The following is a 14,412-nucleotide window of genomic DNA, read 5'->3' as shown; positions in this document are numbered from 1 at the left end:
CCTCCAGATTTGTTGGACTTCTCGCTTAGCCTTGATCCTCGGCTCCCAGGATTTGCTGCTAGGACTACTGGTCTACTTGACCTCCTAGACTTCTACCATGCATCTGATCCTCTTGACCTTCAACAGAAATCTGGATTTTGTGTTAACTAGGGACTGTTTTGTGTCAAATCTGGATTTTGTATCTGAACAACAGCAGTTGAAGTTTTCAGGAAGTTTACTGAATTTGGGTTCACTGAATTGATACTGATGTTGTTGTGAAGAAGGTCTAAGCTGTGAGGTTGCTGCATTTGACTTTTCATTTTTGTGTAAGGAATGATCTCTAGGATGCCACAAATTATAAGGGGGACCTTGAGGTAATACCAGAATAAAAATAGAAAAAAATCTAGAGCTACTAAATCTGAAAAGAATAGCAAGAAAGAAAAAAAAAGAGCTTGTAATCCATGGATTTCTGTCAAACAACAATGCAGCTAATCTATTGGATCTTTGAAGGTAAGCAAGGCTGATTGGTTACTGATCTGAAACTGTTTAGGAATTTCATGTTGGTAGGATCATTGAATCTGATTTTGGATTCAAGCTCTCTGATCAGAGGAAGGCTCAAGAGTGGTAGTTGATTGTAACTCCAGTGAATGTGAAATCTGGGGGCAGGACATGAAGCAGAAAGAAGAAAAAAAATAGAAGATGGCAGTGCCAATTCTGAAATTCGCAATTGCAGCAATATGAATTTGAATTCTTACCATAGCAGTGCTAAATGATACACTTTCTCAATGTCGAGTTCTTGATGATTCAAGTTGAAACTCCTTTGAATACCAGATTCTAAATTGAAAAAAAAATCTGAGAAAAGCTGCTTCATCAGAGAAGAGCACAACTGATCTCTTGTGCCAACATGCTGATTCTAATCAGCATTAATTGAAGTTCAGATTCTAATCGATTTAGTGCCAAGTGGAATCCTTTCCTAAACCTAATTCTATATGATTCAATCCATAATTTCCTTAAGTTCCAAATTTTGAAACTGGAGGCTGATTTCTGAATTTTATTCAGCTAGCTGCTGGATTGCTGTAAACTTGAATTGGGACCTGCATCTGATCTGAGCATCAAGCAATCCGGGAAAGAGGATTCTGCAATTTCCCTGAATCTGAGTTCTGAATTGGAAATTTAAATCTGATTTTGGAACTGATGTAATTCAGAGATGGAGGAGTTTATTTTTGAATTGCTGCTATTGGTGAGACATCAATTTTGGTTGGTTCTATGCTTGAGCAACATGAACACACTCCTAAGCTGCTCAAGAGATGTTATAATTTGCAAAATAGAGAAAGAAAAGAAAAAACAAATTGAAAATCAAAACTTTGTCAACATAATTGATTAAATAGAATGTTGTGCTAGTTTTCCATACTGTTTCTGTCCAGGATACAAACTGAACTCAAGCCCCATTAGTTCAATGCTTCCCTGAGAATTAAAGCTTCTGAATCTGAACTTGAACTCAAGTTCCTTGGGTTGACAGATGACTAAATTCTGAATCTGTGCAGATTTCTGAACTTGGACTTGGAAAACTAGAATTCAGAAGTTTCCATTCATTTGATTTTGAATTTCTGAAACCTTGAATTGAGAAAGTTGCAGAATTCAAAATGTAAATGGCACATCTGAACCCTTGACTCTGAATCTGAAATAGAACTAGACATAGACCAAAGTATCAGTTTTGAGAGAACAATGGTTTTAAGCTCATTAACTTTAAGCTACACATGGATGAGGATTATTTACACATGATATAGTAACTGATGGGGTATAGCTAATGCATTAGAAAGCTGCAAATTGATAGTTAAAACTCTAATTTGAAACAAAATTTGGATAATGAAAAACTGCACAGACTGGGTTCTGAAGTCTGAAGTTTGATTTGCTCTTTGCAGCTACAGAGCAAGGAGTATTCCAAGCACAGGGTTTGCTTTTTCATTGGGCATTTAGTACCTTCCTGAGTTTCTTTAGATCGAGTGGCCTGTCCAAGTTCTGAAATCCTGAAATTGCAATCTGAAGTCAGAATTTCAGAAATTTAACTCCATTTCTGGAGTTCTTTGGTAAGAGCTCTGAAGTTGGCTTTGGGTTCATGTATTGTAAAGGTTGACTTCAGCTTAAAGAATTCCTGTAAATTCAGAACTTGGACACCTCAGTCGTACTTTTGCAAGTTGTGTGGTAGCTTGATTCATTGAGTTTTACTGGAATTTGCTGAACCTGCTTTTCTGGAACTGGGACAATGCAAGTCTTGTTTCATGTGTGCCAAATTGTATTGTGAATTCTGGATGGCAGCAACATGAACTCAGCTTCCTATTGTGAAGTTGTCAAATGAGAGATTTTGTAAAGCCGAAATCTCCATAACACAAGCTGGAATTAGCTCAACTTACAGATTCTGAAACTTAATCCAGGATGTTATAAATTTTCTAGTGTGAAACTGAAGTGTTTACACAATGACATACTGATCAGCATGCTCAAGAGGAAAGGGTTGAGGAATAATTCAAAACCTAAATTCTTTTAAATCTGAAATTCTGAAATGCAATACAGAAATTATCAAATCTGTTTTTGAACAGCAGCCACTAGGGGTCAATCTTTCAATTTTTTAGTGTTCATTGAAGCCCTTTTGAAGTTGCATTCGTTATGAGACAAGCTGAGATTACCCCAGATTTCAAGGTCTGAAACTTAAGTCTGAAGGAAAAAAAAAACAATACTGGAAGTCAGAAATCATTTAATTTCAGGACTTTTGGGAATTGAATTATGAAACTGTTTTCTTTGTTGAATTTGTGAGATGTATCAATTGGTGCTCTTGTCTCTTCCAAGACATGCATGATTCAACTCTTGAACCTATTAGAACCTACATTGTTGGAACTAATTCTCTTCCAAGTTCTAAAATCTTGAAACTAAATTTTAGAGGTTGCATGAGTGTGATTTAAGGAAGTGTAGCTGTGAGTTCAGTTGGTCCCTCATGCATACAATTCAAAGGAACAGCAAGGAAGTTACTTGTCTTGTCGTCACTTTAAGTTTTTTCAAAATTTTAGATTTCTTCCCGTACTACTAATCCAAAATCAAGTCTTGGAACAATCTTTTTTGTTCATTTATTGTGCATGATTCTTTTTCGATGGCTCATCAGGAAGGCTACAGCACCGCTAAACCTCCTCTATTCTCTGGAGAGGATTTCGTGTACTAGAAGGGTAGAATGAAGTACCACTTGAAAACTCAAGTGGACATGTGGATAGTCATACAAACTGGCTTCACTCTCCCGACCAATGAAGATGGAATCCTGCAACCTTGTGAGAAGTGGGATAACACAATTAAGCGCAAAATCGAGGTAGATGCAAAGGTCACCCAAATCCTTACAATGCGGTCTCACAAAGGATGAGTTCAACAGAGTGAGCCCCTTCATAAAGGCAAAGGATTTACGAGACAAACTGATCGAGCTACATGAAGGGACCTCCGACACCAAGGTAAGTGTGACTTACTCTTAACATAAGCTATATAACATGAAAATGCAGGAAGAAAAGTCTGCTAGTGAATTACATGTCAGAATTCAAGACCTACTCAACGGTCTACACACTATCAGACACCCCATGGAGAACCATGACATTATAAGGTACGCGTTGAAAGTGTTCCCAAGAAACACCTTATGGACATCAATGGTTGATGGTTACAAGGTGTCTCAGGACCTTTCCAAGATTAAGCTTGATGAGTTATTTGCCGAATTTGAACTGTGCTTCGGAGTCGACTTCCTAATATCATATTTGATTGTATTTAATTCATTTTAAAACATAATCATTATTTTTGTCCAAACAAGTTCAAATTTTGAACTCTTCTCGAGCCCTAAGGTACCCACACTATGCCTACAATCTAGTCTAGACTTTCAGTTCAACCTATGCTAGATTTTCTTCTCTAGTTGTTACTAGCGATCGACCTTTTCAGCTTGACCTCTTGCACTTTCGACTCCATCATCAAGGAAAGTTCCCCTTCAACTCCTCTCAACTAGTCAGTTTGACTTGAAGAGGGGACTTGTGGTATTCAAGAACAATGATTCCCTAGCAAAGAACTAGGTCAACCTATGTCAACACATCCGATCCACATAGTTCTCTCTAGCTCCTGACTCAACCTAGATTCCTCAAGTCCCTAGCACGATTCGACATCTTGTTGTTTAGTATCAACTTGAGTGCCCCATGCGACCTAGTCTCCTAAGTCACTCCCATTGCATGACATCCCAAGTCACTCCTGAGTACTCAACATCGCAAGTGCCCCATCTAACTTAGTGGCCTAGCTCCTCATCTCAGCCTTCCAAGTCGCTCTTATAGCTTTGCAACTTGAGCACCTTGTGCTCGTATGTAAGGCAACATCCTAAGATCCTTGAATCAAACTTTGTTCGACTCTACTCCTCAATTTGACTAACAGGCAAGGACTGGTAATAATGCATCTCCAACGCACGACTCACAATCTGCAAATCAATAGCCTATTATGTTTCAAAGCATGATTCTCTATAAAAGGTTGGCAATGGTATGATCATGAGGGCTAGTATGAAACCCTAACCCTAGTTTTCTTCTTCTATATTTTTCTAATTCTATTTTATGTTTTATGATCTCATAATGACTTAAGCATCAAAGGGGTCTCGCCTGGATGATTTCTGACGCCCTCTCACACGTGTTGATCTATGTAGGTTTAGCCAATCAGGAGAGGAAGCTTCATTATTGATCTCCGGTGCGGCAATAAATTTTTGCCGCAATAAAAGGTGTTAACAATTATTGTCTAATCTTCAAAAGAGTTAGTGTTGAAACTCTCTTATATTCATTATGTCATGCCTTAAAAGATGTAATTCTTACTTTTGAAGAATGGTGACAATATAATAAGTAAAACTAAACCTGGATTCTAAACTATCAAGGATTTCTTAGCAATTTTGTATATATGATGAAATCGATTAAAACTTTAAATCAATCTTTACCTGAAAATATAGAACTATGGTCAAGAAAACTCAGAGTAAAAGCAAATTGTTAAGTTCGTAAATAAGAAAAATATATAGGAATTTTAATTTTGATTAAGAGTTCAACAATCTAAACAAGGCATCACAACACTTGCAACCTTAACACCTCCTACTCCTCATTAGCTTAGGAGAAGGTTATTGGTCGACGATTAGATATATGAATGTTGGAGCAATAGTGCCTCAAGTGGTCTTGAGTTTTGATGTTTTGGCAAAGAGTTTAAGTTAGATATTATCTTGTATATTTGACGTGTGTAGAAACTTACGGGCACACACATTGAGCTTGGAGAACTTGTAGCCCAATGAGGTCAAGTGGTTGATGATGGACTTGGTGGGGCTATGGTGGCATATTTAGTGACTTAAAGGTCCATTGAGATCAGAGAATAATGGTATAATACATTTGAATGATCGTAGGATAAGGAGCAATGAGGTGGTGCTAGAGTAGCACTAGAGCATTGAACCAGTGTGGCCAGGTTAGCACCTTGATGGTTCCACCTTCATAGAGATTTGAGAAGGTTGTATGAGACAGATTGAGGGACCGCGGGACGAGGAGCATCAAGATAACAAGGACGATAGTCATTAGAGGTTGACACGTGGGCATGAGGCATGAAGGATGGTATGTGGAAAAGCTAAGGGCTCAAATGCATCTATGGGACATATGGTTTGACCATTGATGGACAACAATTGACTGGTGACTAGGAATCTAATACCCCAAATGGATTCAAAATAAAGCTAGCTGACTAAAGATGAACATCAATTGACTAGTGTTGGAGTCAATTGACAAATCAAAACTCCAAAGCTATGGTAAACTTGGGTTTGTGGTTTAAAGTATTCAACTATTGTACAATTCAGACAATTAGATTCAAGTAGCCAATGAAAAAATGGTTCTTTCATGGTTGAGTCGATTGATGGCTGATATGGAAAGCATAAAGGAACTGTTGCTGCGAAATAACAATCGAATCATAAGAACTAGTTGACTAATGGTGATGGACCAATTACTAGATAACATATAAATAGTAAAAATTGTTAAAGGATTGAAGGCTATAAAAGGGGAACACGGTTGAATCTTAGATTTTGACACCTAAATGACTGGCTTGACTAGCCCAATTTGACATTTTATTTTTTTTCAAAAGTTCGTTGATGTGTGGTTCAATTTGTTCCACGTACAAACTTATCAAATGTTAACGAGAAAGGCAAACAATTTTGTTAAAAAGGTGCTATTTAGATATTACAACAACAATAACAATCAAATTTTTATCCTACTAAGTGAAGTATTTGAACCTTTATGCCACTAAATATTTGACTGGATAAAAAAATGACAACTGCTCAGAATAAAAAAAAATCAGAAATGCCCTTTGGAAGTTTTGCCTAAACTCTTTGTTAACTAAACAATAAACAATTTAGTCCTATTCCGAAAATAACAATTATCTGAAACCGACTGCACACTATTGATAGGGCAAATTAAACCTTATGAAAAATAACTATGTAATTTAGAATTAACGATTATTATGAGTTATCTTGGGAGCCACTACAATCAATTTTTTCAACAATATCTTGGGAGCTCCACACGATCGGTCTCATGACTATTCATGAGGAGGTAAATCGAAAAGTTACAGTTGACCACGACGAGAGAGAACATTGCTTCAACTTCGCCGAGATTCGACCATTGTCCACTTCAGCAAATATGCCCCGTCGTAACTAATTCAACTATGCTCTGGGGGCAAATAGACGCTTACACAATCTAGTAGAACCTTTTAATTTGGTGCTATGGACTATGATGCATCAAAGATATTATTGATTTAGAAAAGTTTCAACAGGTGCAACAGCAAGGACAAAACATGTCCTAGAGAACTTTTTCCTCCAATAGAACGAGTTGATGAACGAATGCATAACTAGAGCTTGGAGGTAGCAAGCTTGACGAGGTCTTTCCTTAATATTTTGCCTGATGGATTCTTTGGAATGGCTGATATAAATGCTACCTTGCGGATTCTCTTGTACGGAGCCACCTGTTTATAGCAAAAGGATAAAGTGCGAGATATTAGTCATGGCTGCAATAAACAAAGAATGTATAACTAAACGCAAAGAAAAACCAAATAACGCAACATTTGCAAGGACTCTAGAGGAAACCCTAGAGTTCTGTAGAGTCTGCTACAGTTTGGTACCTGTCTTGCAATAAACGCCATTACAGTCTTCTCGGTTATATTGCCTCCATCCTTCCTCACCAAATAAGCCATAGGGATCTGACCAGCCTCGTTATCCGGATATCTACATTCATCAGAGTATGTATGCATTTTAAGTATCAATTGGCTCCAAAAATAACTCCACAACTTAACAAAATTCTGGTATATTAAGATGAAATACGGGATCACGGCTGCATCGAGGATGTCAGGGTGAGTCAACAAAAGCGCCTCCAGTTCCGCTGGTGCCACCTAAATGATACCCAAAACAAAAGAAAAAGCTAATTTTGTAAGGATTGGATTCAACCACCAAAGGGGGGCATTTTGCGTGCCAAATTCTAACCTGATAGCCTTTGTATTTGATCAACTCCTTGAGGCGATCGACCACAAACAGGTATCCATCTTCATCGATGTAGCACAAATCTCCTGTTCTGAGCCACCCATCGTCCACCAACGTCGTCCTCGTGGCCTCTGTGTTATTGAAGTACTCTGCAAATGCACCCACCATGCACAATGTATTATGGAGTCATAATTCAAGCCCTTATTTGAACCGAACTTTGCTCACGAGTCGTTTGTTCTTTTTTTTTTTTAACAAAACAGTGCCGTTATGTTACCGCAAAAGAAAAATAAAAACTAACGTTATGATTGCATGTAGCAGTTGAGGTGGTGTATGTCAATGTTATGTTCTGAAAACGGGTAGATAAGGGTCGTTTTCGCGAATACCTTTCATGACGTAGGGACCACGGAGCCACAGCTCACCGGTGCGGTTCACTGGCAGGGTTGCGCCTGAATCGGGGTCCACGATCCGGGCTTCCGTGTTGGGGGAGAGCATCCCAGCGGTTCCGTACCGGCGGCTCTCCTCCGCCGAGTCGGTGGACGCGCCGATCCCCGTCGTCTCGGTGAGACCGTACCCTTGCAGGATCTCCACCCCCGGGTACTTCTCCCGGAAACCCTCGATCACCTCACGGCTCAGCGGCGCTCCGCCGGAGAGAACCTTCTGGAGCCGCCCCAGCGGCAGCGGCTGGGGCTGGTTCGTCATCGCCACCAGGATGGGTGGCACCAGAGGCAGGTACGTCGCGCCGTACTCATTGATCGCCCGCACCATTTCCCCCAATTCGAACTTGGAGAGGACCACCACCGTGGATCCGGATCCGAGAAGGCCAGTGGCAAAGGCCACCAGACCGAAGACGTGGAACATCGGGACTGTGCATATGAAGGTCTCCGGCCCAGCGCCGTCTTGCAGCTTGAATCGATTGAGCACGATCTGGACCATGGAGATAAGGTTACGATGGGTGGCGACTACGCCCTTGCTGGTTCCAGTGGTGCCGGAGGAGTATAGCATCGTGGCGGTGTCGTCCTGGCTCACGGCGACGGCGGTACGATCTGGATCCGGCTCGGTGGCGATTAACTCGTCGATGGAGGCGACGATCCGGAGGTCATCGCTCGGTCGGCGGCGGTCGTCGAGGAGGACGATTCGGAGGTCCGGAGAGTGGGAGAGTTTAGGGATTAGGCCACGGGTGGTGAAGGCGAGGACTGGGCAGGAGCTGGCGACCTGGCGGCCGATCTCGTGGGGGGTATTGAGGGGGTTGGTGGTGGTGAGGACAACGCCGAGGGACATGACGGCAAGGGAGACGACAGGGAAGTGGTGGGAGTTAGGGGAGAGTAGGAGGACGACGCTGGGCTTGCGGACGGAAAGGGGAGGGGAAGCGAGAGCGGTGGCGAGGGAGGCGACGGAGCGCCAGAGCTCGGGGAAGGAGATGCGGCGGCCGGAGGCGGCATCGATGAGGGCGGTGGTACCGGAGTGGCGGCGGGAGGCGAGGAAGGCAGTGACGGAGAGATTGGGATCGGAGGGGAGAGCAACCGGTTCGCGCTTGCTGTAGAAGGTGGAGTTGGCGGCGCAGAAGCCGCTCCGCCGATCGACGCCGGTCCTCGTGTACGCCATGATTTGGCCTCTCTGCTCACTTCTCGATATCCCTGCTATTTAATTTGAAGGTTGACTATTCGAATTAATGAGTGAGAATATAGTAAGAAGTAAGACGACAATTTTGACTGCTGAACTGCATTAACCAGCGGCATGCTTGGAGCGTGGAAGCTGCAGTGCAACGGGAAGTCACCCCCGGTCCACAGTGGACGGTGGGCCTGTAGATTTGTGATTTTGCTCCCTTTTTTTTCTTTAATATTTCCATCGGTGTCTCCGTCCACTGAGCAACTTCAGTTAACCAATATTTCAGCAGACTTTTCAATTTCGAAAACCTTCTATTTATATAGATTGATTTCATATTCGACAAATTTCCTTTCTCTGAATGTTTTTATTTCTCTCGATTCTAACAGGAGATTATATTTCAAAAACATAAGAGTATTTAATCACTGTTGCTGCAAATGGTTTCTTCCGTCTCCATGATGCTCTTAGCAATTAGGCTTTGTTTAGTTGATTAGATTCTTAAGCACATTACCCTCTAAGAGGAAAACATAATTAAATGTTGTTTTGATCTTTGTAGAGCTATATGTTTTGATTTTACATTAAGACAATGGCAACTATCTATCTATCTATAAGCACGTGAACATTAGCCCCCACGGGCGGGAGCAGCTGATATTTGCAGCATGAGGTAGACGGTTCGAAGGCTCATGGTGCACATGCGATAACATCAAAATGTGTCATATTTCCAAATCCTTCAACCACTATGTCCTATCCCGCATTCACCGTGATTTACCTCCTCACAGATGGTCGGGGGGCCGATCGTGTGGGACCGCTGGGTTGGCGGATTCCAACCTTTTGCAACATAAGCACGTGAACATTGTGCAATTTGTGAATTAAATATACAGCATAATATTAAATTCGAACCATCCAACCACCCATGAATTTAAAAAGAAGTAGATGTAATGAAAAAAAAATAACCTCACTTTGAGAAAAAACTCTTATAAAGAAAAGTAAAATTAAAAATTATATTAAGTCAAATATGATTAAAATATTGGATTTAGGATTCCTTTTATAACTCAATTTAACAACAAATATAAAAATAAATATTCTAAATCAAAAATATATTAAAATTTACAATTATTCTTTATTTATTACTAAAATTAAAATATTAATTATCAAATAACAAAAATTCTTTAATTTATTAAAGAAGCATAATTAATATTTTTATTCTTGAAAATTTTTAATTTCTTTCCTTTATTGCAGATAAATCAAACTAAAATTTATTTTTAAATTTAATTTCTTTCCTTCTATAAATTTTAGATTGGTTCATTTGCTATGAAAGGAAAAAAATAAAAAAAATTAAGAATAAAAAATATTTATGAGATGCATCTATAATAAATAAAAGTAATTTAAAAAATGTTTAAACTCGACGCATCTACAATAAATTATAAATTTAATTATTATTTTTTAATTTGATAATAAAAAAATTATAATTCCTAGGAAGATTAATATATTTATTTTATTTATTTAGAGTATTTATTTTTATATTTATTGTTAAGTCAAGGAATTTTGGATCATATACTTTAATTATTTTTAAATTAATATAATTTTCAATTTTATTTTTACGTTTCTTCCTCTAAATAAGATTTTTTTTTCTTTTTTTTCGCCTCATCTATTTTATTCCAAATTCTTATGTATGTTTCTGCAGTTCGAATTTGATATTACGTCAATACAACAATTAACAAAGGGTTCAAAACATAATTAACCAAAGTAAAAGCAACAAATTCTGTAACAAAACACAATCAAAGCAAGTTAATAATAGAGATTTAATCAGATTCCATATAGATAGAAACCCAACTAAAACATTTGCTCAAACATTTCATATGAACGAAAGACGCAAGGGATTTTATTTAAGCACCACCACAAGAAAATCACGATTTAGCGACGAAATTAGCGATGAAAGTTTTTTCCGTCACTATATTTAGCGACGGAAATAAATATTTTGTCGCTAATGGTTCATTTAGTGATTAAAATTTATTTCTATCGCTAAATTAATGACGGAAATAAAGTTCCATCACTGATTAGCGATCGACCTTTATTTCCGTCGTTAAACCGTTGCTAACTCAACAATGAAATCCTAAAATAATGGAAAGAGCGACAAAAATTATTTCCGTTGCTAAATAAGGGACAGAATTAATATTAAAGCAACAGAAATATTATTTAGTGATGGAATTTTAATTCCGTCGCTAATATAGCAACGGAATTAAAAGTCCGTCGCTAATTTATCGACAGAATTAAAAGTCCGTCGCTAAACCATTGCTAATAATTGTTGACTGGAAACCCTATTTCAGCTACGATTTTGTGACGAAAGTTTTAATTCCGTCGCTAAATTAGCGACGGAACTAAAATTCCATCGCTAAAATTATGAATTTAGGGTTCTTCGACTGACCTTTTTCTTTTCCCATGCGTGATTTTTCTCTCTCGGCGTCCAGCGATCTCTCCTCTGCTCGGCATTCTCTCCTCCGACAAACTCAAATTCAACGTTCTCTGCTCCCCTCAGCCATCTCCTCGCGCGCAACAACTCTCCTCTGACACACGATTTCTTCTCTCGATCTAGCGTTTTCTTCTCTGGATCCGGCTGTCACGCCCCGGGAGGCCGTCTGAAAAATTTCGACAGCATATCCCCAGTAACCATGACAATTTCCTGAGTCCATAATGACATAAAGGCCGATACGACCCAGAATACAATTCAACATAAATAAATACAAGACTACTACATCACCAAATGCCCACACGGCCATATACACATATCCAACACATACAATTAAAATCCGAAAACTACCTCCGAGTACAAATCGAAAACAATACAGAATTACACATCCATGTAAAATTCGGAAACCATACAAAGTACTCACAATCAAAAAGAAACACACGAAGGAACATCCACGTCGCCCTGTTGTGAGATGGGAGCAGTCCGGCCGATCTCCAAGCTCTAAAGAAAACCTATCTGGTACCTGGGGAGACAGAAAACCCCAGGGTCTGGGTGGTGAGTATAAATACTCAGTGGATACTAGATAAAAGTGCATAATATAGCAAGGTATCAAAGAATATAAGCATAGATATCCAAAGGTATATAGTCCAATATGATACTACAGGAGCAAGACCAATATAACCATCATGTATGTCATACAAATGCAGCAGTTATATAACAAGTGCATAATCATATAATAACAAATGTACCAGCTATCAATGCAGTAAACAACAATAAATGCATGCATAGTCAGAGCTATTTAGCTAGTCCTGGTAGCACTCAACCTGTGCAATGCTGTAATGCTCTCACTTAACCTGTGCAGTGAGGTAGCTAGCACCCAACTTGTGCAGTGCTAAAATGCTCTCACTCAACCTATGCAGTGAGGTAGCACCCAACCTGTGCAGTGCTAAAATGCTCTCACTCAACCGTGCAGTGAGGTAGCACCCAACCTGTGCAGTGCTAAAATGCTCTCACTCAACCTGTGCAGTGAGGTAGCACTCAAACTGTGCAGTGCTATAATGCTCTCACTCAACCTGTGCAGTGAGAGTTAACAACAACAACATGCTATTTGCGTAGTTCAACCGCTAACTACCACTACGTCAAGGTATGTGCAATATCAATCATGATAAATCCAACATAGATAAACAACACTTAAGGAGACTATATTGATGGTAGCAGGATCATATTAAGGTCAAAGGCAAGTATCAAGTCATGAATCAAACGACTATAGTAGAGATATCAATCAGGTAATCATGCACTATGAAAGAAGAACCTGTATTGACCAAGCACAGAAGTATACACAAACAGATGTAGGAATGTAATCAATAGCCTAATCAACAACAGTAGAAAAGAGAAACATGGAGTGAAAAGAGAATAGATTTGTATTGACCAGATACAGAGATTACCCACTTGATTGACGAATCGTCGCAATAAGAACCTCAATAAAATCTTTCGCGTATAGCAGGATCAACAACTCAGAGTCTTGTAATTAAAATACATATCTTCTAAATATTATATTTACTTTTCAACAAAGTAAATCCTAGTCGATTCTAAGGTTAATCTAGCTCAACTACTACTTAATGGATATAATTTAATTATTAATCTGATTAATAATTCAAATAAATCCCCAAACGAATTACATGATCTTTAATAATTTATTAAACTGATTAACAATTAATTAGTATTACTTTAAGTAACTTAATCAAATTCTCCAATTTATTTACCGTTCATAATTAATCTATTAATTATTAATTAACTCATTAAATCTTAAATAAGTTAACCACTTATCAATTGTGTCAATCAAAATAATTAACCATCTAATCAATTACTAAAACAGTTAACAACTTAACTAATTACCAAAAGTCAATTATCTACTTGTTCAACTTAATTAATAAGTTAACTCACTATTAAATCGATTACTCAAGCAATTAATTACTAATTACTGACTAATTAATAGTTTATATTAGTTAATAATCCAATTAAACTAGATTAATTATCTTAATTAATCTAATATCATTTGTTTAATCAACAAGCTTTAATTAATTAACTACCCTAAATCAACTTAACAAATTAATTAACCCTTTACCGGTGGTCGACGGCAGCTTCGTGGTTTGGCGGCAGCAGAGCTATCCCTCGGGCGGCCACCAGGACAGAGGAAGAAGACTAAGTAGGTAGCTGCTGCTGTGAAGAGAGAAGAGGAAGAGGGTACTATGAGGGAGGTGACGGCGAGGTCTTCTCCACGCGACAGCGGCGGCGCCTGCGTTTTCTGGGGGCGGTGGTGGCGAAGGCGCGGCAGAGGAGAGCAGGGCGCGGCGGCGGCTTTGAGCAGAGGATAGTATACTTCCTAACAATCTCCCACTTATACTTAAAAGACTATGTTGTCTTTTTCTGTCATCTACTAAAAGGCCACGCTGTATCTTCTTCTGCCATACATCTGATTCCCATCCCCTCAACCTGCCGATCTCAAGTTTTCACCTGAAGGGCCTTGGTTAAGGACCTACTAGGTAATCCACCGATGCAATCTTGGCGACAACGTTTTCACCTCTACCTTCTACAGGGTGGTACTTTCGCTCTATGTGTATACTTGCTTTGTGGGCTCATGGTTCCTTCGAGTTTGCTACTGCACCTTTTATCACAATAAGTTGTGATAGCTTCGTGCAAACCAGGAATCATCTTTTGAGTCCATCCAGAAGTTTCTGGGTCATACAGCCTCTTCGGCTGCCTTAGAAGCTTTTCAGCTTCCTCACTTTGACCCAACTTCCCTAAAGTAATCACAAAAACCCTTAGGTAGATT

The 14,412-nt window shown here is 39.1% G+C and overlaps 1 protein-coding gene across 2 annotated transcripts; it reads right to left on the bottom strand.

Annotated features, from left to right (window-relative positions):
• Window positions 1–6,768: 6,768 nt before the first annotated feature.
• LOC141812616 (4-coumarate--CoA ligase-like 4) lies at window positions 6,769–9,142 on the bottom strand. 2 transcript variants are annotated; one of them, XM_074700629.1, is made up of 5 exons: window positions 7,894–9,142; window positions 7,514–7,659; window positions 7,355–7,422; window positions 7,156–7,258; window positions 6,769–6,999 (listed from the first exon to the last, which is right to left on the bottom strand). In XM_074700629.1, exons 1-5 carry the CDS (start codon window positions 9,110–9,112, stop codon window positions 6,886–6,888), a joined length of 1,650 nt encoding a protein of 549 aa, XP_074556730.1. In that variant the 5' UTR covers window positions 9,113–9,142; the 3' UTR covers window positions 6,769–6,885. The 2 variants fall into 2 exon arrangements, with proteins under 2 accessions (XP_074556730.1, XP_074556731.1); XM_074700630.1 differs by having other exon boundaries at window positions 7,514–7,641.
• Window positions 9,143–14,412: the final 5,270 nt, after the last annotated feature.

The sequence above is a fragment of the Curcuma longa genome, chromosome 19, assembly GCF_044706935.1.
Source record: "Curcuma longa cultivar G26 ecotype Majalengka, Jawa Barat chromosome 19, ITB_CL_G26_1.1, whole genome shotgun sequence".
NCBI classification, from domain to species: domain Eukaryota; kingdom Viridiplantae; phylum Streptophyta; class Magnoliopsida; order Zingiberales; family Zingiberaceae; genus Curcuma; species Curcuma longa.
The sequence above is the reverse complement of the archived record's forward strand: the minus strand, read 5'-3'. Positions and strand labels throughout refer to the sequence as shown.

What these genes read in the sequence shown, in the direction of transcription:
- LOC141812616 (XM_074700629.1), bottom strand. Translation starts at nt 9,112, where the DNA reads ATGGCGTACACGAGGACCGGCGTCGATCGGCGGAGCGGCTTCTGCGCC. An exon ending in TGGTCCCTACGTCATGAAAG is followed by an intron (nt 7,660 to 7,893) that starts GTATTCGCGAAA and finishes GTGCATTTGCAG; the next exon opens with AGTACTTCAATAACACAGAG. An exon ending in CTCGATGCAGCCGTGATCCC is followed by an intron (nt 7,259 to 7,354) that starts GTATTTCATCTT and finishes TGATGAATGTAG; the next exon opens with ATATCCGGATAACGAGGCTG.